This window comes from Cryptomeria japonica, chromosome 7, assembly GCF_030272615.1.
Source record: "Cryptomeria japonica chromosome 7, Sugi_1.0, whole genome shotgun sequence".
NCBI classification, from domain to species: Eukaryota; Viridiplantae; Streptophyta; class Pinopsida; order Cupressales; family Cupressaceae; genus Cryptomeria; species Cryptomeria japonica.
The window spans coordinates 608,978,749-609,003,854 of NC_081411.1; the positions used below are offsets into that span (position 1 = coordinate 608,978,749).

Here is a 25,106-nt window from a genome sequence, read left to right on the forward strand (position 1 = left end):
GTTTATGAGTGAAGAGCTAAAAACTTATTACTGCAAGAAATGAGGCCAAAACCCTAAGGACAACAAACAAGAAGGTACAAGCATGGCTGACGAAGGAAAGTTTAGCAGGAAGATGGATCAATTCTTGATCAAACAAAGGGATACCCAACAAAGAATGGCTCAACTACTTGACATGCTCACACAAACAGTGATCAACAACAATGGTGGAAACCAGGGAGGAAATTAAGGACAATCTATTAACGGAAGTCCTAGCTTTAGGACCTCTACAAAGAGCTCTGGGCCTATGACATTCACCCCTAGATTTGAACAACAAGAGGAGAATGAACCCACCTTGGTAGATCTTCAAGATCAGTTAAGACAGGATTGGATAGATGGAGGTCTTCAACATGAAATGTCCTTAAAAGATTATATTTATTTAAGAATGAGACACATGCTTAAAAGAGGGAGCTGTGACAATCATTCCGAGTTAAAAAGGAAGGTTGGGAAGCTTAGCATACCCTATTTTGATGGATTGGGTAATACCACAGCACGTGCATGGGTGCAAAGATTGACATATATTTTCAATGAAACCCTATGTCAGCAGAAGAAGCCATCAAATATGCAGCCTTACACTTGGATGGGGTAGCACATGAATGGTGGTACCACAAAATGACCACCATGGGGCATGCTCAAATCACTTCGCATGTGGAATTCACAGAGAGATTGATAGAAAGATTTGACAACAAAGATCTAGAACTTCACTTCAAAGTGTTGGCACAACTTGAACATAGTGGATCTATTAATTAATACATAATGGAGTTCCAATGGTTGTTAGTCCCAGTTATTGACATATCCGAGAGAAGGTTGATAGTCCTATTTATGGATGGACTAATGGACCCGTTGAGAGGTTGGTTAAAAGCTCTCAATCCAAAAACATTACAAGAGGCCATCAAGAAATCATGGGACATGGATTTAGGCACAATCAAAAGAAAAGCACTACCCAATGAACCATCAAAACCCAAAGACCAAACCAACCCACCATTCCCAAGGGATGCATAAAGGAGGAACAAAATTGGACGAAGAGACCGACAAGATTTGAGAAGGAGGAAACTATGTTTCACATGCAAAGTGCCATGGGAGCTAGGGCATCGATGCATGGGCAAAGGTAAAATCCATTACATAGAGGTAAGGCCCAATAGTGAGGGAGAAGAAAATGAGCATTTGAGCAGCGGACAAGGTGAATTAGAAAATGAGGCCAGCCCACCCTCTTTTTTAGAAAAAGAATGGTACACTCGCCACCATGATAGGATCTTTCGGATATAACACCTTTAGAGTACAAGGAACCTTGCAAGGGCATCCAATAACAATTCTCATAGATAGTGGGGCCACCCACAATTTCTTAAACTCACACTTACCGTCTCTCAAGGATTCCAAACTAGTGAGCAAGAAGAATTCAATATAACAATGGTGAATGGTTCACATTTGGAATGTAAGACAATAGCACTGAGGTTAGAGATCACTATTGGAAGTTATACACTCAACGATGACTTCCATATGTTGGAATTGCACAATATAGATATGGTTCTAGGCATACAATGGATGAAGACTAACGGTAAATTCACTCAAAACTTCAAGGCCATGACCTTCAGATTCAAGGAAGATGGCAAGAAAATCATCCTCAAGGGATTGCTTGATGAAACTCCTCAAGAAATACAAAATTCTCTTAAGAATATTCAGAAGGGCTTGCAAGGACATCATCAAGTCCTATCAAATGTGAAAGTTTCCAGAAGCTTGACTTGCAAACCAAATCTTCACAAACACAAGAAGCTCTATCAGACAATTAATTACATTGATGGAAAAATGAGATGATATTTACAACTCACAGCATCCTGTATTTATAACAGGAATGAGGATGGGGAATAGGAGGGAATGTGGGATCAACATGGGATCCACACAGGAGCGGCTGAAATGGCGGAAGCAGCTATCGACAGTCAAAACATTAAATATGTTCACCTAAGTTGGCTCAAGTTTGTTGGGCACGTGCACATTAAATCTTTTTCTTGCTTAGCTCATTCCCTACCTCATCATCCAAATCGTTCCTTTTTGGCCAATCCTTTTGAAAAGGCTTCTATCCTTCTTTGGTGGAAATGAATTTCTTTTTAGGTGTTGAACTCTCCATGTTTTGAGCCCTCTTGATGGCATCTTGTAATGTACTCAGATTAAATGCATTGATCCAATCATAAATTGGTTTTGTCAATCATTCCATGAATAAAACAATTAGCCCACACTTAGAAACATCCGTGACCATGACTTAGAGTTTCTAGAACTCTGATATGTAGGAGTGAACTGACCTCACCTGTCTCAATTGAGCCAACTCTCTGAAATGCAGTTCAGGGTTCTTACCAAACCTATCAATCAACCTCTGAGTAAAACTAGCATATGATGTGATACTAGCATTCCCCAAAGTGACCAACCCATGGTACCACCACTCATGAGCCTCTCCATCTAGATGAAGTGTGGCATATTTGATGGCCTTTGACTCTAGCATGGGATTAAGCTGAAATCACATATCTAATTTTTGCACCCAGGAATATGCAATGCATCTGCTAGAGCCATCATAGCTAGGAACGGTCAACTTTCCTACCTTACACTACAAATCCTAGTTAGACCTATGTCCTCTATCTCCTCTTGGTTTGTTTCCGTATTTGACTTCACAAAAATCAGCTAAGGACATGGCTGCATGAAAATCATCTCACAAGGTTTGACACTCCCTTAAATAATTTGTCCAACCTTCACCACCTTCCTGCTGAACCACCTGATCTTTTCGTGGTGCTTCTAAGAATTCAGGCATTAAAGGTGTTGGAGTAATTTTGCTGGCTGTCCTGGAGTTGTTTACCAAAATTAGTGTTACTCTTCTCCCGATGATTGCCATCGTTTTTGATATTGCCATGGTTGCCATTGTTGCCATTATCACCCTGAGTTCTGTTATTCATTGTTTGCATCTGGTCATTAGCTGAACGAATTGATGTTGTCCCCTAGCCAAATCATTTAAAATCTCCATGGTACTAGGATTCTGCCGTTCATGTCTATCTCCCATACTTCCTTCTTCCTCTAAATCTGAACTAAGAAAACCCCCTCTCTCTCTCCTTCTCCCGCAAGTGATAAATTCTGTATCCTCTAGACTCATGAATCAATTTTAGACATTACTTGTCTCATAACCCTCTAGGTTGGCAAGATCATTTGCTCTTATACCACTAAAAGAGCTTAGAGCTTGGACCAATTTTTGCACCAACATTTTATGACCTTTACCAAATGTTTAATAAATGAGCATTCAATCAAACAGTTTTGTCTAGTTTTGTAATGTCCCCTACTAGGAGGCTGCCTGTTTCCCAATGAATTTACAAACGTTACCATACGTTATTGTGTTTCAATTCATATTTCCTAAACTATTGCACAAATTAGTATTCATAACACATTCAACATTCATTATATTAAGTCCTATCTTAGCTTCTTTCCTAATCCTAATAAGGGATGGGGATTTACTATCATAGGGCGCTGACACCAACTACACAGAGTCTCCCTCAAGGCCCACAACTACGTCCCTACCCAACTTGGGCTCACCATCACTTGTGATGGGTTTACTCACCTTTCCCTACACACAAACAACTTATCCCCTCATAGGACTTAGTAGATGAATTAAGACTAGGCCAATAATATAATAATCTTTCATGTATTGTGAATGCATATGAAATTAAGTATGACTGTCATACATATTGCAGTCTATATTAATATTACTATTAAATTCTGCATAAGACATTATCAGACTTCATATATTAAGCATACATATTAAGCACATCCCCATGCATACCACCAAGAACAAGGATGTTACTGCCTGTAACTTAATAACAGTTCTGATCTGATCTGATCGATGGTGATGTCACTGGATGCTTTTGGTTCCTTTCCTTTATATCTCTCAATGTGAGGGAGAGGTCACATCACTTCATCATGTATACCCTTTGGCAAGAGACACACCCTTTCACCATTAGCTCCCTTTCACAACCTTTTACAATCAGATCTGCACTTCTGATACCCAAATTATCCCCCTTTAAATGAGTTCTCTTCTACCTTTTATATCCCATATTTGGGGGAGTCGCAACTTATCATTTCATGCCTTTTGTCCATTCATTAACTTTAATCAAAGTTTAATTATATTCTTTTATATTTTAATTTAATGTTAATTTATATTCTTTTTTATTTTTAATTTTATTATTTATTTATATTTCAAAGTGGGGACGTTACAAGTTTTCTGATGTGCGGGTTTAATGATGCTTGGTTTGTTGGTTTTGCAATGCAATGTTTTCACATAACATTCATAACTAACTAGGCATTTATTAACAAGCACAATAAATATTTTCACCTGCTGATAACCATAAGATTTTTATTCAAATAAGTGATGTAACATGAACAGAACTACAAGAAAATATATTTATAATGTTCTGACCTCACAAACCAGCAATATTCAACCTCAATGGAGAGGCTTGAAATTCATCCCGAGGTTGAACAGCAACTGGTATTGGTTTGCACCTGGGTATTTTCTGCCCAAAATCCTCATGCCAAAGGACAAGAGAGGTTACCAAAACTACTATGCCAGCCTATGATAGGCTCACGTCACTTTCATGCATCCAAACGCCAAGCAGAGGTGCTACTCAACCTTCCAACTCTATCAGCCTCCTGATAGAAATGGGCAGCTAGCAAAGACAAACCAAAATGCCTCAAAATGGCTGATCAACTTCCTTCAACTTGCTTTCTATATCACATGCCAACTAGACTGGCAATGGCAGCCCAAGAAAAATACTGCAATCACCCAATATCAATGAAAATTTCTAAAGCCCAACACTTAAAATGATTGGCGTCTAGGAAAGGAGACTATAATTGCACTCCATGCTGATGTATCACATCTAAGTAGTTGTCATAGCCTTTCCTGATAACTCCTTGTTATGAAATTAATTTGTCTTGCCTACAAGACTTAAATTCAATCTTCAGTTGTTTAATCTAGGCATGAAATGTGTGTAGTTCCACCTTTAACCAGCTAGGGTAGATCTCTCACTATTGAAACCGATTCCCCTTGGGATTTCTGTTATAGGATTTTTCTCCAACAAGAAGCTTCCAAATCCACAATAGAGAATTTAACAAGCATGAGCAAATGAGCTCCCAATTCCTCTTTTTATATTTTTCGTTAGAACATTCTTGAAGGACTTTTCAAATTCCCGCTTAAAATGTTTCATTAAAGGAAATTAATAAAGTGACCTTTAATATTTCCTTTTAATTTTCACTTAAGTCACTTTATTTAATTAATTAGAGTTAAGGTATTCGTAAAATTTTGTCTATTGGACAACTTTAATTAATTAATTAAATTTATTCCTTGATATCCCAAATTTAGCCTACGGGAATTAAATAGGCTACTCCTTGAAAGGGGACATTACACTGACCTCTCAACTCTTGGTGATCAGATGCAAAGTCCTTAAGCAATGGCTGTATATTAGGAGGATTTTTTTTCATAAATAATGTTGTTTTTCCTTGGCTAGCAACCATCTAAGGTATACATTGTATCCTTGGTTATACATACGTCGTATCCTTCTTCTCGAGTGCTTTTGGCTGCCTTGATCAATCACTTTTTGAATATTTTATGCCAAATATCTTGTATTACATTGTTTAAGTCACATCTTGTATGGCATGTTAAAGATCTCTTGTGGACAATGCTATTTCAAATGACATTAAAATTGATGATTTTTATCTGTGTAGTTTTTTTGCAGTTGTGTTTGCTGGTTGATGGTACATATGAGACATATGGACACAACTAACATTTTGATTAATCGACGGAGTCTTTTCTACAATTCTAAATTCACTCATCATGGTGGATTCCCCCCCAATCGTATCCTGAATTTATGCACTTCCAATTTTATTTATAGACAGCTTGTTATGTTTGTGGTTTTGAAAGGGATGATGTGTTCTTCCTTGATTAATTATTTAATTTTTCATAAAGAAATAATGTAGGAAAGAAAAATTTCTTTTAAATAGTGAAGATAAACTATACAATGTGATTTCATCTGCCAAATTTATGCATTTATGACCTTTTACCTTCTTTGGATATTTTGTGTGATGTGCCTAATAGCAATTTCACGTAAATAGGATGTTAAACCAATAGAATGAAGTTCAAGCTGAGCAAATAGCAAGATTGAGCGTATCAATGCCTAGCAGCCAAGTCCCTTGACATTCATTCTTTATAGGTTTTTAAAATTTTGTTTTAAATACATTTCTGAAATTACTACAACATTTTATCAATATAGTAGTGCATTTTATGTTTATTCATCAGAAGGATTTTAGCTTGCACCGACTATTTATGTATGTGTATATTAAGTTGATAATGATATTACTTAATCTCCAGAAATGCTCATTACAATAATATTTTGTTATGTTGCTTTGCATTAAAGATTGCTAAGTTTTTGATCAATTCACCATCAAATTTTATCAGGATAGTAATACATTTTATATCATATTAATCAGAAAGAATTTTACCTTGTTTGTGTGTGTGTAATTGAGCACGTGTGTATTTGATATTGATATTGCCGAATCTCCAGAAATGTACAATATGAATATTTTTTGTTATGTTGCTTTGTACTTGCACCAAATTTTTTTTTGACTGCTGTTACCTACAAATAACTCTGATTATGTCAAGGAAAAACTGAAAATACTGGAGGAATTATTATTAGTCATATCAAATTTGATTTTGTTACCTTAATTTTACTTCAGATATATTGAATGTGGCCAAACCGAGAATTTCTGGTGCAAAACAACTTTTGGCAATTATTTTTGGGCTTCCCAATTCCAATTCATGCTTAAATGAAAGCATCACTGATGGATTTGGCTTGTCTGAATCTTTATGCCAGTGAGTTATTAATTCTTGTATGGAAATGTTCAAATGTCTTCTCCATGTATTTTACTTTGCCTTGTGTAAGTCATTGGAAGTGTATCTTTTATATATCTTGTTTTTTGCTATGTTACCCCAAGTTTTCTGGATGGGGACGGTAGAGGATGGGGGGATGTGTTTTGGGGATAAAGTTTTTTGAGGCTAGTTTGGGAATGGCAGGGGATGGCTGTATAAAAAATAGGGGAAAGTTTAAAATATATAGGGAAATTTTAAATATTCGTATGATAATATTGATAAAGCATTTATCATATACATTATAGTTTCTTTAATACATAACATCTGTGTTTAATTGAGAGTTCACATGAGAAAAACAAATTACAAAATATCAAAAATCAATTGCTCTCATAATTTATTGTTAATATGCATGTGATATAAAAAAATAGTATGCACGTTACAACAAAATGCCCAAAGGCTGCAAGTTTCACTTTTATTTTCAATGTAAATATACAAAAAAAGAAAGGACATAGTGTTTGCCCTCTTGGGTGAATAACTTAAAGCATAAAGTACGTAATGCAGAATAATAACGCCATAGATTTAAATGCAGAAAGTAAATGCACAGAACATAATGGAAATATATTAAATAACCAGTCTCTGTATTAATTCAATAGTCCATGTACATCAAGTGCTTATAACATTACATTTGACACGACTATCATGATCCACTTCGAAGGAAAGGTACGCAATATATAATACCCGAAGGGGTGTGACCAACCGTCGCGTCCAATTGCCCTTCGGGACGACTAACTAACTGACCGCCGTAACTCATTATTACCGACGACAACATAAACATAATATGACAACATAAAATAATGATTATTCCCAGCAACATCATCCCCCCCAAGAAAAGAAGTCGACTCCGGACGACTTAACACAAAATAGAGATGAATGGCAGGAACTACTGACGCCAGTCGAGCTCGGAACTTATACACTTGCTGCGTCCTTGTCGGAAAACCCTTGTCTGCTACCATCCGATGCTCAAGTGCAGATTTCACCATTAGTGCTCCCTTTGGCATCACAGTCCTCCAGTGCCTAAACCAAACTTGTTTGCAAAACACGTTTTTCAGTCTCAGCCTCCACCAACTGCTACTCAAATGATACTGTCTCCCTAGCCAATTTGTCCTCGATAGCCACCCGCGCTGCCCTCTTGGCTTCCAACTCCTGGGTACGCTGGGCTATGTCTCACGCTAGTACTGCCTCCAACCTGGTGGTCAACTCCTCCCGAGCCCTCTCTGCATCCACCAAGGCAACCTCACGTCCAGCCGAGACATACTCCAAGTTCCTCAAAGCGTACCATTCCTGCCTGGAGGTGGCCACAACCTGCTGGCACAAAGGCTAGCAGACACCTCAAATCCTCCATCACACGTATTTCCTCCATTGCAGTTGATCATGGACTACATTCACACTATGAGGCAACGAGAGATACACTCTCAGAGTTGGAAAAGTGGATTGAGAGTACAAGAAAACAGGCAGATGATTTCCTAACCCAGTTTGTCCAGGCATATGATAGGACAACAGGGCTCATGTTTAGAATCCAGTATTTAGAGGGAGTATGGGAAGAATTCCGGTCTATTCAGGAGAAGACTATTCCACGCCTCAAAGCTTTGAAGAAGATTCCTAATTCCACCTTGGTCCGCGAGAGCATTGTGCACAATGGAGACATATATGATTTTCATGGTTGGTATTGTTCATTGGCCGTGAAGAGATCAACTTATGAGAATGCCCAGTTGAGCTGTATGGAGATGGAGGGATTGATTCAGGACATTCAGATGAAGAGCCTTGCCTCAATTGAGGAGTTATTGGGTGTTGATGTTAGTGATGCTAGTGGTTTACAGTTTTAGCCGAATTAAGAGACAAGATGAAATTTATGTATTTTTGTCAGTTTGACTCTTTGAAGAAGAAGAGTCAGATGGATGACTTGGTCTCTTTGTTGATTCATGTTCATAGTTCGCAGAAGCTCATGCCAGATTAGGAGAACACTTTGGACGCTTGCTCGGATTCACTAGACGTGATTGATTTGCAAAAGGATACCTTGCCTAGCATTTCCATGGAGGAGTTAGATTTTGTATCGGCTAGATTCTTGGAATATGCTAGGAGAGAGAGAGATGCAGGGAGGAATCTTCTAGAAGATTTCCTATTTGATGACTAGGTATCTTTTTATTGGGCCATATATTGGTGGTGCCATTTTTGATGTAAACCCTAATATGGGCAATTCTAGGGTTTTGTTGGCATGATCTTGGCCGTTGATCTTGTATCAATCTTGGCCATCCATTTTGTAAGAGACTCTATATATACCTCCTTGTCTCTCATTTGTAATTGAGAGTTTTTGTAGAATTGTTGGTATATGCTGCAGCTATTTGAATCTAAATCATTGTTCAATTGTTGGTGATTTTCCTCTTCAAATGTTGTCTTTGCATTCATGGTTCTCAATTCCTCCAAGTTAGATTAGAATTTATTTTCATGTATGTTCGATTGAGTGAAAGATTTGTTGAATATTTTTGTGTGGAATCCTTAATCCATACCACTAGCCTCTTGCCGCTGGTAAGTGCTCCTTGTGTGGTCAACTGGAAATTTGAGTAAGCTTAATTTCAATTACTATGCAACCTTTGACAAGCATCAACTTGGATGGTGTCAATGTGTGATGGTAATAGTTTGAAAATCCTTAAGTATACCTTAGACGATTGCATTAAGCTTGTGTCAATACTTGTTTGTGAGACCTTGCCTAGTTTGATTCCACTAGATTTGTTCATCATTTCCTACATTCCTAGGCCTAGAATAGATTTCCTGAACCCTATTCCTTTTGCCCATTTTTTAATAAGAATTAAGTCCAGAGCTATATTGTTAAATCCTAAGTTGTCAGCACACCTATTCCGCATATTTCATGATCGAAGAAGATAATTCTAACATTTGTGTAAGTCCCCAAGTGAACACAACAATTCACATCGACCATTGAGTTACCCACTCGTCAAGACGTGACATGTAGAAACCTTGGAATCATTTTAGTTGATCTTATTGTTAGCATCTGAGGTGATTTTGTTCAAGAGAGGGTAAATTACCTTGGTATTTTATTCTGAAATGTTATGTGCATAAAACACACATCAACAGTATCTTTTTGGGATACTCTTCTAAAGTAAAGCTTATAGATGCTTTGACAAAAGGCTACATAAGATTGTTGAGAGTGTTAATGTAAAAGTTCATGAGAACTTTAACACATGTGATAAGTTTGAAAATAGTGATGATAGCACTCGAAAAGATGAATTAGAAGGTGCTGTCAAACAATCTTCTTCACATGTACAAGCTGGGACAACAAGTGGAAGTCCTAAAAATACATCAAAAAGTGTTCAACATGAGATGAAAGATACTTTTACTAAGAATGCACCTTCTGATATTCAGTTTGGGACAGCAGATGCAACCACTAGAAATGAACTTGAAATTAGACAACATAAGACCACATATAGAACATTTTTGAAGACACCTTCTAAGTTTGTTCAAAAGAATCATCCTATTGATCAAATTTTGCAAGAGGACAGAACTAGAGCTACAAGAAGAAATATTAATTATTATGAGGATGAAGACACCTCTTTGCTGTCCATGATTGAGCCTAAGAATTTTGAAGAAGCAGCTGAAGACAAACACTGGGTGGCAACCGTAAAAGAGGAGCTTGATCAAATTCATAAAAGTGGAACATGAAAACCTGTTTGTAGGCCCAAAGACAAGAATGATTGGCACAAAATGGGTCTACAAAAACAAATTGAATTAAGATGGCCAAGTTGTGAGAAACAAGGCAAGGCTTGTTTGCAAAGGTTATGCTCAGGTAGAAGGTATTGACTTTGATGAAACCTTTGCTCCTATTGCATGTTTAGAAGCAATTAGAATGTTTTTAGCTTTTGCTTCTTTTAAAGGCTTTAAAATTTTCGAAATGGATGCCAAATCTGTTTTTCTCAATGGTAATTTGAATGAAGAAGTGTACATAGAATATCCTGATGGGTTTATATTATCAGAAAATCAGAACTATGTTTGTAAGGTGAAAAATGCTCTTTATAGCCTTGAGCAAGCCCGACATGCTTGGTATGATAGACTTGACAATTACCTATAACAACAAGGATTTAGGAGAGGGATAGTGGACAACAACCTATATGTTAAACAAGAAGGTAAACACATGCTGATTGTATTAGTTTATGTTGATGATTTGATTTTTGGTAGTGATTGTGTAGAAATGTGTAAAGTTCTCAATACCAATATGAAGAAGGAATTTGAAATGTCCATGTTGGATGAGTTGTCCTTTTTTCTTGGCCTACAAATTCATGAATCAAATAAAGGTATTTTTATCTCTCAAACAAAGTATATTAAAGAGATGTTGAAAAGACTTAGAATGGAGTATTGTAATCTTTTAAGCACTCGTATTATGAAAGGATCCAAACTGAGTAAAGATGGTGAGTCTCCAGATGTTAATCAAATGTTTTATAGGTCTATGGTGGGAAGTTTGTTATAATTTACAGCTACTAGATTTGACATTATGCAAGTTGTTGGTTATGTTGTTAGATTTCAGGCCACTCCTAAGGATACTCATGTTCAGATAGTTAAGAGGATCTTCAAGTATCTTAAGTGTACTATGAGCTATGGTTTATGGTATCCTAAAGGTAATGATTTTACACTTACAATTTATACTGATGGAGATTGGGGTGGTTGTTTACTCCCGATGGGGTGTGTCTTTAGTAACTAGGAATAAACAGAATGAAATATACACATATCAAGGATATAAATTACATAGCATATAAAACATAGAAAACATATGCCAGAAAGATCAACTTTTATTTCCAACATGTAATGACAACGGTACGTCCTTCCTTCCTTGGATACAATATATAGATGAATATCTCCCAACGGTTGGCTAAGGCCGCCAACTATTAGCAACTACCAACTAACTCTTGGAAGGTAAAGGTTATTACATTTGCCATTTATTGAACCTAACGAGTTTTATTTATTTAATTACCGATGACATATCTATCGTCTACATCAGTCCCTTCAAAAAAGAAACCGTCTTCCAGATGACAGACAAGAATGGGGCTGAGGCTACAAAACTAGTGCAAGGGAAAGGGATGAAGAGACGTCCTTGGAGCCACAGAAGGTGCTGGAGTTGGTGTGCTGGATGCGGCCAATTGCTCCCGAAGTCATTGCACCTGTGCAGTGCGGAGCTACAAATCCCGTTGAGCCACCAATTCCTGCTCTTTGCTTGTCTTCACAAACTGGATGACTGATTTCAAGTCTTTGTCTTGGATCTGCACTCGAGCCTCTAGCTGCTGTATCCTAGCCGCCTGTTGTTGCAGTTGTTTCTCAAGAGTGGTCGGACACTCCCTCTTCGAGCTGGCAAGTTGGGTTTGTTAAGATAGTTGGGCTTCCATCGAGGTTACTTTCGCCATCAACTCACTCCTCAAAGTCTCCTGATCAGCCTCGGATTGCTGAATCATCTCCATACGTACTACCTCAGCCTCCTCAAATGCAGCCTAAGCACGACGCATCATGTAAAACCTCTCTGAATTTTGCCTCCAGAGCGTGTAAGTCGGCCATAATCCTAGCATTCTGGCCGGTTACTTTTTGCGGTGCAGGTTGCCAGGCCGATATCATCTCAAAACTCTTCGTGCGAGGCCAACCCTTGGCTGTGAAACATTCCTCAAATTCCCTCTTGATGTCCTCCTTGATGAATTTTTGGATCCTAGCTACTTCCTCCACTTGTGTATCTCCACCCATATCCATTTGCTCCGATAGTTTGGCCACTTCTAGTAGTACTGTAGCCATGTCCCTCAACTGTGCCAAGTATCTCCTGACTGACCCGAATGCATCTGCTGGATCTGGCGTTGAAAACTGAATGGTAATGTTTGGCTGTATGACTCTGCCAGAGTCACCTCCTGCGTCGAGTGATGCCTCCATCCAAGTAACTTCCCTTGAACCCACAACTCCTTCGTCCTGAGTAGGGGGCTCTCTACCCACACGGTGCTTTGCTCCATTCTCCCCCGCTTTTTGTATATGTACTGCTAGATGCTCATCTTCGGGTATTGTCAATTGCTTCTCTCCAGCGGCATGGGTTACAGTTGGTATGCCTTTGCCAGCAACACTCCCTTCTCCAATGCCTTCGCTGGCAACACTCCCTCCAATGTCTCTCCCAACAACATTCCCTCCTCTAATGTCCTCCAAGTCTCTCAACAAGGATGGTGATGATGGTGGAATATTGGGTGTTGTAGCATGCTCGCTCAACCAACTATCCATCTCCGGCTTGACAAATTCTTCTATGTCTGTGACCCTCTTGATGGTCATGCTCGCAGGGATGGTGATGGTCGGCCCTGCTGTAGCCGTGCTGGTGCTTGTCCTACCGACAAGGGGTACTATTGCTGTCGCCGTTGTCCTCTATCCTGTCAGGATGTTGGCCGAGGCCCGTTGCAAAGCATCAACTATCAGTACCGGAAGTACCAGTTGGGCTAGCGCAAATGAGAAGGGTACCACGATGGGCCCCTGTGAACCTCGTGCTCTCTTTGTGGCCTTTGGTAGTGTCTTTTCCCCGTGAGTTGCCCTCGGTTGTTCTCCTTCTGACATCTCCTTGGAGGGTTCCCTTCACTGCCGATCACTTCCACTTCGTCATCATCATGATCCCCGCCATGAGAAGCCAACCTGAAGGTGTCGTCTCTATCCTCATTGTCTGACAAAGGCAGGTCCACTGCATCTTCTTCTTCTTCGCTGTGTTCCTCTTCTGACCCTCCTAGGCTCTCCTCCAATTCCCGTCGGACTCTCTTGCTAGTTGTGGCACATGATCTCCTTTAGCCGTCAGTGTATCCATGTGCACCTAGTAGTACATTGGGGGCTTCGTCGGTTCAACTTTGCTTAATGGGCGCAAATTCCCCCACCTTTCTAACGGTACTTGTTGCTTCCATGCATCCAAGAAGAGCGCAATGGCATGATGTGGCATATAGAACGCTCGATTTTGCAAATTGAGGAACTCGTGAATTTTTAAAGACAACAGTCTAGCCCAACTATAGACAGTCCCGATCATGAGCCAATTCATGTATGGAATCTGCTAAATGGCCATATCGGACACTTGGTTGGCTCCTGTAAGTCTTCTCTTCTCCAGGTCCATGAGAGCTTTCCAGTCTGCCGTGGCTACATGTATTTTCTTGATCCCGCGATCGCTGCTGTTGCAAATGCTTTCGTGCTTCTTTGTAAGGTTTGCTTCTGCGTACCAGGTTTATCAAGAAGTCTCTATCTTTTTCTGACATTTTTCCAGGTGCCCTGGCCACCTTTGGTCGCATGTTGGGTATACCAAAGACACTGGTAAACTCCTGCGACCAAAAAGAAATAAGCATTCTGTGGCCATGCCTTGTTACTGTGGACTTCTTGTTGTGTGAATCATAACCTGACACCATTGCCCTCAGAATGGGTTCATACTCCTGAAGATTAAAAACTGGAATGTGGATAGCATGATCCACCTCTGCCTTCTTGAGGGATTGCTTTACTGGATAATCATCTGGAGTGTTATGCTACCGCATTCTGCAGTTTGCGCCACTGAGACTCTCAAATGTAATAATTTTTGCTATAATTCTGTCCTCTTTCTGAATTTTGGTTTCCGCTTTCTTTGTTTTGCTACTGCTGGAAACCCTTGTCGCCATGCTTCTAACTGTTGGAGGATTCCCAACTATAAGGTAGTTTTTATTCTTGTAACCCCAACTACCTTGCCCACTTTGGCTAGGGTTGCTGCCGTTCCACGTTCGCACCATTTCAGTTTTTTTTAATTCTCGCACCTTATTTAATTTTCTTATGGACTTCCTCCTAGCCGGGTACGGATACCTCTCGTCAGCACAATCACCCCCACTGTACGGGCTTATTGTGATGCCTCCTGCATTTCTCCTCCTGCACGACGGACTTGGCAACTTGGCAATGAGAATTTCCGACGACAATCTCCATATGGTCAATGGCAACTTGATGGCGAGAATTTCTGATGAGAATCTTCGTACAGCCAATGGCAACCTGACGGCGAGAATTTCTGACGACAATCTCCATAAGGTCAATGGCAACCCGATGACGAGAATTTCTAATGACAATTTTCGTATGGTCAATTCCCCCAACCTTCGTACAGTCAATATATGCAATTTCCATATGGTCTAGTACGACACTCTCCTCTAGATAGCGTACGACAAACCCAATTCTCTCCAAAGGTCGTACAACACAACCTCGTACGCTGACAATAGCCTCCACAAACCGTACGACAATCTTCTGGACCACACCATTCTGCTGCGAAATCCGTACGATCCCCCAACTGTACAACAACGTGCACCCTTTGAGGTCGTATGACAATTGGTGGTGATGCTGGACGTTTGTATGGGGTCGTCCTCCTGTGATCTTCGTCTAGTCAGACCCGTACAGTCTGATGACTGTTGACCTTCTGTGTCTCCAATTCTGTACGATGTACGGTTTCCTCTAGCGAACAATTTTCCTCCAACTCCGTATGCTGTATGGCCTCCTCTAACAAAAGATTCTCCTCCGGTCACACACTCTGCAAAAAAATTTCCTCTAGCCAAGTGATTTCCAACACTTTCCTCCAGCCTCAACTTGTTTTGACGGAAAATAATAAGGCCATACCCTTTTATAACCTTTCTCCTTCATGGTTAGGGTAGAAATCATTTTCTTAATTACTTTAATATAAAATATTTTTCTTTTAATATTTCCCACCTTTTCCACTTTTGACTTTACTATTCCAGCCCTCTTTTTTAATTTCCTAATAAAGTCTCGATTTTTTTCTTTTACTCTCACCATAACATTTATTTTTTCAATTAGAAGCACTTTTTTGAAAAAATGTTTTGGCCAATACCTTTGTTTAATAGAATATTTAAATTTCAGTTTCCGTACCTTCAACATTTTATGGAAATTGCTTTTGACTTTAGATTTTCCAGACTTGCTGTTGCGTATTTGATTTCTAGATTTCGTTGGGGCAATCACTCTTTTTAATTTTTTGGCTCTTTTCTCCTTAATTCGTCTTCTGGAACCTTTTGCCATCATTTTCCCATAGGCTTCTCTTTTTTGCTTCTTGCTGGGTTCCTCGTTGTTGCTAGTTACTATCTTTCGTTTCACTCCTGTTGGATCCTTTTGAGGTTGCATTTTTATCTCGGAGTCATCTACCTGTTCCACGCCTTCTCGGTACTCCCTATACTTTAGAGGGAAGGTCGCACTCTCGGTACCTTCGCCTGGCTCCTCAATCTCACAAGTTTGCAACATATGACACTTTGGGTGAAAGACCTCTTAGTCCTCCATCTGCCAATGAAAGAGCCCGTTGAGAGAGCTCGTCTCATCCTCCGAACAACCTTCCAACTCCAGTTGTCCTTCATTGTTGGGCTCCATCTTTCTTCGTCCATCTCTTGTATCCCATTTGTACTCCTGAGAATCATCTGAGTCCGAATCAAAGGATGGCAATTCTTCACTCACTGCTTGGTTTCTTAAGTCAATGACATATTTACGCCCTTCACTCTTGATGGAGAGTGTGTTTTTCTTCCAGCTATGATTTGCCTTCGCCATGATTAGCCAACCTCTCTTGAGGAGAGCATCGTAGGCCGTTTTCTCCAGTGGAATGATGACAAAGTCGAGGAAGAAATGTTGGGTGCCGATAACAACTTTTTGTACCATAAGTGTTCCCAAAGGTTTAATACCATGTTGGTTGGCACCTACAAGCTGGAATGTTGGTGGCTAGAGAGTCGGTTTGCTCAGACCCCTCCATGTCTCCTCTGGCAATACATTTACTCCAGAACTATCATCGACGATAGTATTTGTCAGCTTCTGTCCCATGATCTCCATTTCTATGACGGCTGGCTTCTGGCCAATACTCACGATGAGTAGCATGGGGTCTATGGCCGATGTGCTAGATAGTTTTGTCGCTGACTCGTAGTGTTCCTGGTCGATGATGTTGTCGCCAACTACATTTGAGAGGGCCATTTTCAATTGTGGCATAGTCTGCAGAAGGTCAGATACCTGTACTAGTATGGTAGCTTGCAACATCTGTTTTATGATAGTTTTCTCGGACTCCAACCATGGTGGAGTACTGGTGGCATCATGTGAGGCCCTTCGCTATTCTGCCATCATTCGTTCAACATCTGCCTTGGCCTCTCGGAGTCTTTCCTTCCCGGTACGGGGATTGGGGTACACTGCTTTTATGCTTTGTAGCCTCGTTATTGCCAGCACCTCCTCATCTGGCTCCTTGACATTCGCCATAGTTACCCCTTTCTGCTTTGGGCAGTCACTGTCTTCATGATTCCCAGGACCACACCATTTATGCAATAAACTTCCATTGTTGTTCCCACTCTGGCACTCCCGAGTGAAGTGGCCCCACTCATTGCATTTGTGGCATTGAATCATGGGTCGCCCCATTGCATTGTATTGGATTATACTTCTTGGTGTGTTGTTGTTGGATCGATTGTTCCCTCCCCGGTTATTGTGGTATCCTTTTGGTGAAGTGTCGGAGTTTGTTGGTGGTCTAGCTGGTGTGGTTGGCGGGGTAGCTTGTTCCCCTTGGGTGAAGAGCACTTGTGTGCTCCATGTCTTCAGATTGTACGAGCATTCCTTGATGGAATGTCCCAGTACTTGACTGATGTCACAAAAAGACTTCTTTGGACATGTTCCCTTAGCATGACCTTCTGCTTTGTGTTGGTGCACCAAAGTTCTTTACCCTCTTCGCCACTCTCCTTTTCTGCCTTCAACTCCATCATCCGCATCATATCTCTACGAAGGGCTCGTACGGTTTTGGACTCTCCATCGCTGCTCTCCTCTGTACTATCATCGTTGCTGAGCTTTTTCTTCCCCTTGGATGTTTTGCTCTCAGTTTCAATGTCCATAGCTCGATTGTAGGTGTTAGCATATGAGGACGGAGGGACAACTTTCATTTTCTTTCTGAGGGAGGGAATCAATCCCTTGAGAAACCACCGCTTCTTCAGTCCATCAGCCAGTTGGTTTTCCATCTTGTTCAGTAATCCCTTCAACCGTCAATTAATTGTATGCTCGTACGCTCTCGGCCTTACCCTGCTTCGTATTGTATAACTCGGCCACGATCTCATTATCATCCCTCAGGAGCTTGAACTCTTCTTTGAATGCTTTTCTTAGTTCCTTCCAGGAGTACTTCTTCTCATCAGGCAAATCCATGAACCAATCAATTGCAATCCCACGCAGTGTAGCCGGAAATGCCCATAGCCAATGGTCCTCATCCTCCTGTTTGTTCGCCATCGATACTATTATGCATGTCTTGCAGTGGCGTGCAGGTTCTTCCTTTCGGTCTCTTGTGAACTTGGGAAGTTTTTACTGCTCCGGGGTATTCACCATGGTTCTTGTTCGGTAGGTGTTGGATATATTTGACCACCAGAGTGAAGTGTTATGCTCTCGACTGCGTCCTTGTGCCTCTTCTGCACCTTCAGCCATGCGCGAGCCCTCACTACGTCCACCCTCTGTGTTGCCAACCCCTCGGTCACCTTCTATGTTGCTGTACTTGTTTCTCCCTGGAGTCTCCGACTCGGGTCCTCCTATTATCGTTTCCTCTTGGAAGGACAAACTTGCAATTCTGTGCAGGTTGGTTTCAAAAATTTCGGCATCTTGGAGGTTCCATTCTTCGTTGTCATGTACAGATTGTATAGATAGACTGCTTTGAGTTTGAGGCTTGGTTCTGGATTCGTCACTGGAAGTGGAATGTACGGCTTGGTCAGTGAGATCTTCCTCCGCTACTTCTAGGAGTGGTAGGTTATTCGCAACCTCGACCAACTCACTCCACGTATGCAGTCTTTGTCTATCCTGAGTACGGCTCCGACTTCTTCTCTTCTTTGGACTCTTTGAACCCTCAACACTTTCCCTCAGCTGCCGCCTTCTCTCACTTTGTTCCCTTAATCGGAGGGATCTCCATACTGGTCCCTCCTTTGCCTCTCGAGAGTTTTTATAGATTTCGTCTTTCCTTATTGGGACGTAGGGGCATTAATTGTAAGGGGTACGACGTTTGCTCGTATCCCTTTCTTCTTCCTCCCTACGGTTGCGTTCTTACGAGCAAACAACCTTGGAATCCTTCCGAGCAGATCAAATACAAAGTCGTTGACTCTAAGGTTGTCACGTATCATGCTTTTAGGAACTGCTCTCTCCCAAGCTTCCCTCTGCTCGTTTTGATTGACCGAGATCTTCCACAAATATACCAGATCTTGTGTCGGTTGGTCTTCCCGTGTTTCTTCTTCTATGTCAACTTCTACATCACTATCAGTTACTACAGTTTGTTGTTCAAATGGGCGACCCATTACATGCAAAGACCGCCTGCTTCCATGTTGATCTTCGAATTCGTATCAGCAAAGGCGCCAAAATGTTTACTCCCGATAGGGTGTGTCTTTAGTAACTAGGAATAAATAGAATGAAATATACACATAATAGGGATATAAATTACATAGCATATAAAAACATAAAATATATGCCAGAAAGATCAACTTTTATTTCCAACATTTAATAACCACAGTACATCCTTCCTTCCCTGGATACAATATATAGATGAATATCTCCCGACGGTTGGTTAAGGCCGCCAATCGTCAACAACTACCAACTGACTCTCGGAAGGTGAAGGTTATTACATTTGCCATTTATTGAACCTAACAACAAGTTTTATTTATTTAATTACCGACGACATATTTGTCGTCTATAGTGGTTCAGTTGATGATAGAAAGAGCACAAGTGGTGGTGCTTTCTTTCTAGGTGTTTGTCTTGATTCATGGTTGAGTAAAAAGCAAACATCTACTTCCTTGTCTACATCTGAAGCGGAGTATATTGTAGCAATGTCTTGTTGTACACAGGTTCTTTGGATGAAGCAAACATTGAAGGATATTAAAGTAGAGTATGACCATCCTATATCAATCTTTTGTGACAACATGATTGTGATTAATATCTCTAAGAATCCTATTATGCACTCTAGAACTAAGCATATTCCTATTAAGTATCATTTTTTGCGAGAACAAGTTAGTAATTAACAAATCAAGTTGGAATGTGTTTCTACTAAAGAGCAGATTGCAGAGTGTTTACTAATCCCCTACCAAAGGAAATGTTTGAATTCTTGCACGAGAAGTTGGGAGTGATTTCACTCCATAACTAAATTGTAGATTGGACTCAAGGTGAGTGTTTATTGTTACATTTTATGCCCCATTTCAGTTATGCAGATTGATTTCAGTTATGTAGATTTGGTTCAGTCATTGATGTCAAATGGGGAGAAGTAAGTCAGGGGGAGCAGCGTTGTTTCACAGTAAGTCAGTTTGTTTCAGTTTATTTCAGAGCTGCTCTTTGTTTCAGTTTTGTTTCAGATGGGTTGCCATCAATGACAAAGGGGGAGATTGTTGAGTATGTTGTCATGCCAAATGTTAATGATCAAGGGTGTATAAATTTCAGAGGATTTTTCGAAGCATTAGAAAATTGGTTGAGCTACTTGCTTGCCTGTTTGAGTTGCTTGACGTGCTTAACCTATTTGACTTTCTTGACTTGGTTGAGCTGCTTGAGTTGCTTGTCCGCTGCTTGCTTGTGTGCCATGCCAAAATTATTTGCTATGTCAGATTTTATGCCACATCATCAAATGATTTGTTTGAAAGGGAAATGGTGCGAATATTCTTCTTGTAATGTGTTTTGTGGCAGCTTAGTTAGATTTTTGTAACACCTCAAGTTAAAATGTGACTTGAGCGCACATGTGTGGAGGTGGCTTAAATTCTCTAACACCTAGCTGCGTATTAATAGGCAGTTGTATTTGTTTCCAAACGATTATGCGATGTTGTGGAAACTGGAGGTGTGCATTTTTTTTTGCAGCGTGGCGTTTTACAAAGGATAGAATTGATACTTGAGTGGTGAGCTGTGTAACGTCTTCTCTAAAAAGAAAATTAATGTCTGGGCATTTTTTAATGTGGTGTGCAACATCATGAAGCTGCAGGTGCCGTTTCAAAACAGGTTTGAGCAACTAAGGATGGTGATGTTTTTTTTTTTGATCGGTAATTGGCAGAAGCCTGAATAGCTTTTGACTGGAGTGATAAACTTTGAAGGTGGTTGGGCAGTATTCATTGATACGGTATATGGCATGAATGCGCATATATTGTGTGTGGGTGTGTGATTTTGGAATGTGAGGAAAACGTACATGTAGTTGAGACGACACTGTTGAAGAATGATTGTTTACACGAAGACAACAGCTTAAGGAGTTAAATAGAAGCATATTGAATGAGCCGTTTCTATAGATATATGTGTTAATCATTCTGCTGTATGAAGGAGTTGTGGTGAGTTTTCAATATTCTGCTACACATTTTATTAAAATTTTTATTACTGTAGAAAACGTGGTATGAGCAGATACTTTGTGTATAAATTTATATCTGTTGTGCATATGAAGAAGAGATGGATGTGATCAAAAGTGTGGGACGTTGTGAATAAAGAGAAGAATATCGTGTTGAGGAAATATGTCCTATTGTGCTCATTGAAGACATATTGTTAGGGAGTCGAGATGGTGAGATAGGTGGTTTTATTTGAATTGTAGAGTCAAGTATGATATATATATAAAGGTGCATGAGGGTGCTGAGACAAGATTGTATATGCTGGGTAGTGAGTATGATGAGCCATTTCTAAAGATTGATGTTATCTTTGGGTCAATATTTTGAAGTGTTGTGTGTATCCGAGAAAATGTTAATAAATTTCAGTATTTGTGAATTAGTGCTCTAACTCGAGTTGGTGCTTCACTTGCTCGTAGTTGGTGCTTCGAAGAGGGTTGGTGCTCTCATTTGTAATCTGGGTTGGTGACCATTTTTGTTAATAAAAGCTATTGTATGCTGTGGTTTTTTACCCAAAAGGGTTTTCCATGAGAAATCTGGTGTCTATGTCTTGATTGTTGCCCTTTTAAATTTTTATATGGTTTCATGTTAAAAGTTTAAAAATCTGAAATACCGATTCAACCCCCCCTCTCAGTATTTCTTGTGTGCTGTTCATACTTATCATAACAACAAGATGTTGTAGTGACAATATTGTACTAGCAGTTTGTAATGTCCCCTACCTGATCTATTTCAACATATTAAAATTGATTGATATTCTTCAATTAGTTATTAACAAGTGCTTATCTATTTTCCTCATTAGATGATTAACATCATTATTAATATAGATATCAAACCCTGTTACTACTTCAATTTTAAGGGAGAAGGGTTTACGTATGTTACCAAAGCGCTTAGAGACCAACTACAATAGGTTCCCTCAAAGTTTACAGATCCAAGCCCTTACCTATCTTGGGTCTATACCCTCAAGGCTTATGGGTTGCTGATCCCCACCCTATCTTGGGACTTAACGTATTGCTTGGATTTAGACTGCCCCTCTTTAGAACATCTCATCCCCATCTTCTTAAATACTGATAGTAATAACATGATTTAGACTATAAGTACACTAACTTCACATGTATTATAAATATATATGAAATTAAGTATGACTGTCATACATATTGCAGTTTATAACAATATTATTACTAGATTCTGCATAACAGCTTTATCAAGCTTCATATACTAAGCATACATATTAAGCACATCCCCATGCATACCACCAAGAACACAAATATTACTGCCTGTAACTTGATAACAATTCTGATCTAATCTTATCAATGGTGATGTCACTAGATGCTTTTGATTCCTTCCCTTTATATCTCTCAATTTGAGGGAGAGGTCACACCTCTTCATCATGTATGCCCTTTGGCAAGAGACATACCCTTTCACCATTAGCACCCTTTGAAAGAGTGCAAGTCTTCATTATTTCTACCCTTTGAAAGGGACACAACCTTTCATAATCAGATCTGCACTTATTATTTAAATGAGATCTGCACTTCTCATTTCCAAATTATTCCCCTCTCTCAAATGAGGTTTTCTTCTCCCTTTTATATCTCATTGTTGAGGGAGTCACAACTTTTCCTTTCATGTCTTTTGACTTTTCATAACTAATTTTTAATTAATCATATTTAATTATATTATTTTATATTTTAATTTTATTATTATCATTTATTATTAAATTCTATTTCAAAGTGGGGACATCGCACAGTTTAGCAAACTGACATGATGAAATAAACAAACTAAACAAATTTGCCAAAATGTACACACCATATAGAAGTGCAAACACATGGAACTTACACACCAACTGGATAATGCAAACGAAGTTATCTTATCAGCTCAATTGCAATTCTTAAATGAAACCACCTCAAATAATAAGAAGGGTTTTCGTGCTCTAGTCTTGGCTGGGAACTAAAAGGGGTATTCATCCTCTAAATCTTCTCACTAAAAGGTTTTGGCTCTTAGGAGAAATAGACAAAAACAAGAGCTCAAAATATTGGATAAAAGGGGGGTTTTGAAGTTATAAACAATGGATAATTTCCTTTGAGCAATTCTCTTTCTTTATAAGTTCCTTTTTTGCGCTTCTAATTTGAATTTTCTTTTCCCTCTGAAAAGTCCCTCTAAAAGTGTTCAAATATTTTTTTAATAAAAAATTACATAAGACCTTATAATGTCCCAATTAGATAGCTATTTTATTAAAATAATAATCTTAATTTTTCCTTCTACAATGTTTAATATAAAGTTACAGGGATCGATATGAAATAATATTATTAAATTACTTCACTACGTTTATCTCTTTAGCCCATAGAAAATAAATAAATAGTTTCCTAATTAATTTAATGAGAAAAAGGGACATGATAATTTGCCCTTCCTAAAATTGATTGCCCTCAAGCAATGCAAGCTCAATAGCTCCGACTTTCCCAAATGACAATCTTTGTAATACGAAGATCCCAAATCATCCTTTAGGGTTGGCAAATCCACGCCCCCCATCATAATTTCTTTGGTTCATTTGGAAGGTTGACACATATATTTATGGACCAATTAAAAATCTTATTTCTAGTTATTTCTTATAGTACAATTTTATCCATTCCTTGGGATAAGGATGGATAAAATGATCAATCAACCAAACCTGCAAAATAAAAAATGATTTCTCTACCATACTTTCTGTTACACTAGTTTGTCATTGATGTCAAATCAACATTCAGTTTGAATGCATTCATCAGTTTATGAACAGACAGAAAACATATGCCGGTGATACTTGATCTTGTTGATTGGATATATGCATATAGCTTAGTCAATTTTCAAACCATGGTATTGAGCTTGTGAATTTTTGATGAGATATGATCTGCACTATAATTACTATTCAAACCTTAGGAATAACTTGTATCGGGCTGTACAGAAAAACAGAACTTCGTTTGTGGTATGTGATCAGACATTTATTCTTGATTCAAACTTGTGAATAGGTTCAGATTGAATGAACAGAAAGTGTTATATCAGAACATAAGTAATGTTTCAAATGCACAGCAGATGGTTGATATGTTAGTATGAAACATTACCACATACAGCAGATGGCCATGAAGATGGCATGGATCCTTGATTGACTTCTTCTTGTCAATGTTCAAAGATATGCAGAAGAATAGTGTTGTTTTTATCATGTTTTAATCAGACTTTAATCAAATCTTTGAAGATAGTCTCGGATATTATATCCTTGATCGATGAATTGATAATGGATATCATTTGTTACAATCTATATATATATAACTTTAAAGTTTGTCTTCTATGAACACAGACACTTATAAAATGCCATCACAATGGGAGAATGTAAAGCCACGATGAAAAGGAAGTTGGGAGTAGTTGGTAGTTAGAGTTGATAGTTGTAACTACTTGAAACTTCCTAACTGTATGCAGTTAGTCTATCATTTGAGGCATCTTCTATATAGGCACTTTCATTCGAATGGTTTGGGTTATGTGTATGTGGATGGAAAAAAAAGGTGATAAAGAAGAATTCAAAAGAAAATGTTTTAGAGTAGTTGTGTGGCATATATGTGATGGTCAAATACTCTTATGTGAAAATTGAAGATTGACATGCTTGTAAGAGAGGAAGGACGGTAATTTTTAAGGATGATTGGCAAGTATGACCTATGTCACCAGGTTCGGCCGAATTTCAACCTTGAAGTTCGAAATTCGCCGAACTTGAAACATTCTGCAAAAACCCTAAAAAATTTGATTAAATTCGAATTAAAGTTTAGGGTTGCCAAAAAAGGTTTTTTTCGCTT

The 25,106-nt window shown here is 39.1% G+C and overlaps 1 protein-coding gene across 5 annotated transcripts in view; it reads left to right on the forward strand.

Moving 5' to 3' along the window:
* The window catches only part of LOC131060626 (telomerase reverse transcriptase), a 284,041-nt gene that overhangs the window by 105,036 nt on the left and 153,899 nt on the right, over positions 1-25,106 (forward strand). For all 5 annotated transcript variants that reach the window (XM_059207616.1, XM_059207617.1, XM_059207618.1 and 2 more), the window contains 2 exons: positions 5,782-5,911; positions 6,790-6,925. In XM_059207616.1, the coding sequence (XP_059063599.1) occupies positions 5,782-5,911; positions 6,790-6,925 (266 nt within the window). The remainder of the gene's footprint in view (positions 1-5,781; positions 5,912-6,789; positions 6,926-25,106) is intronic.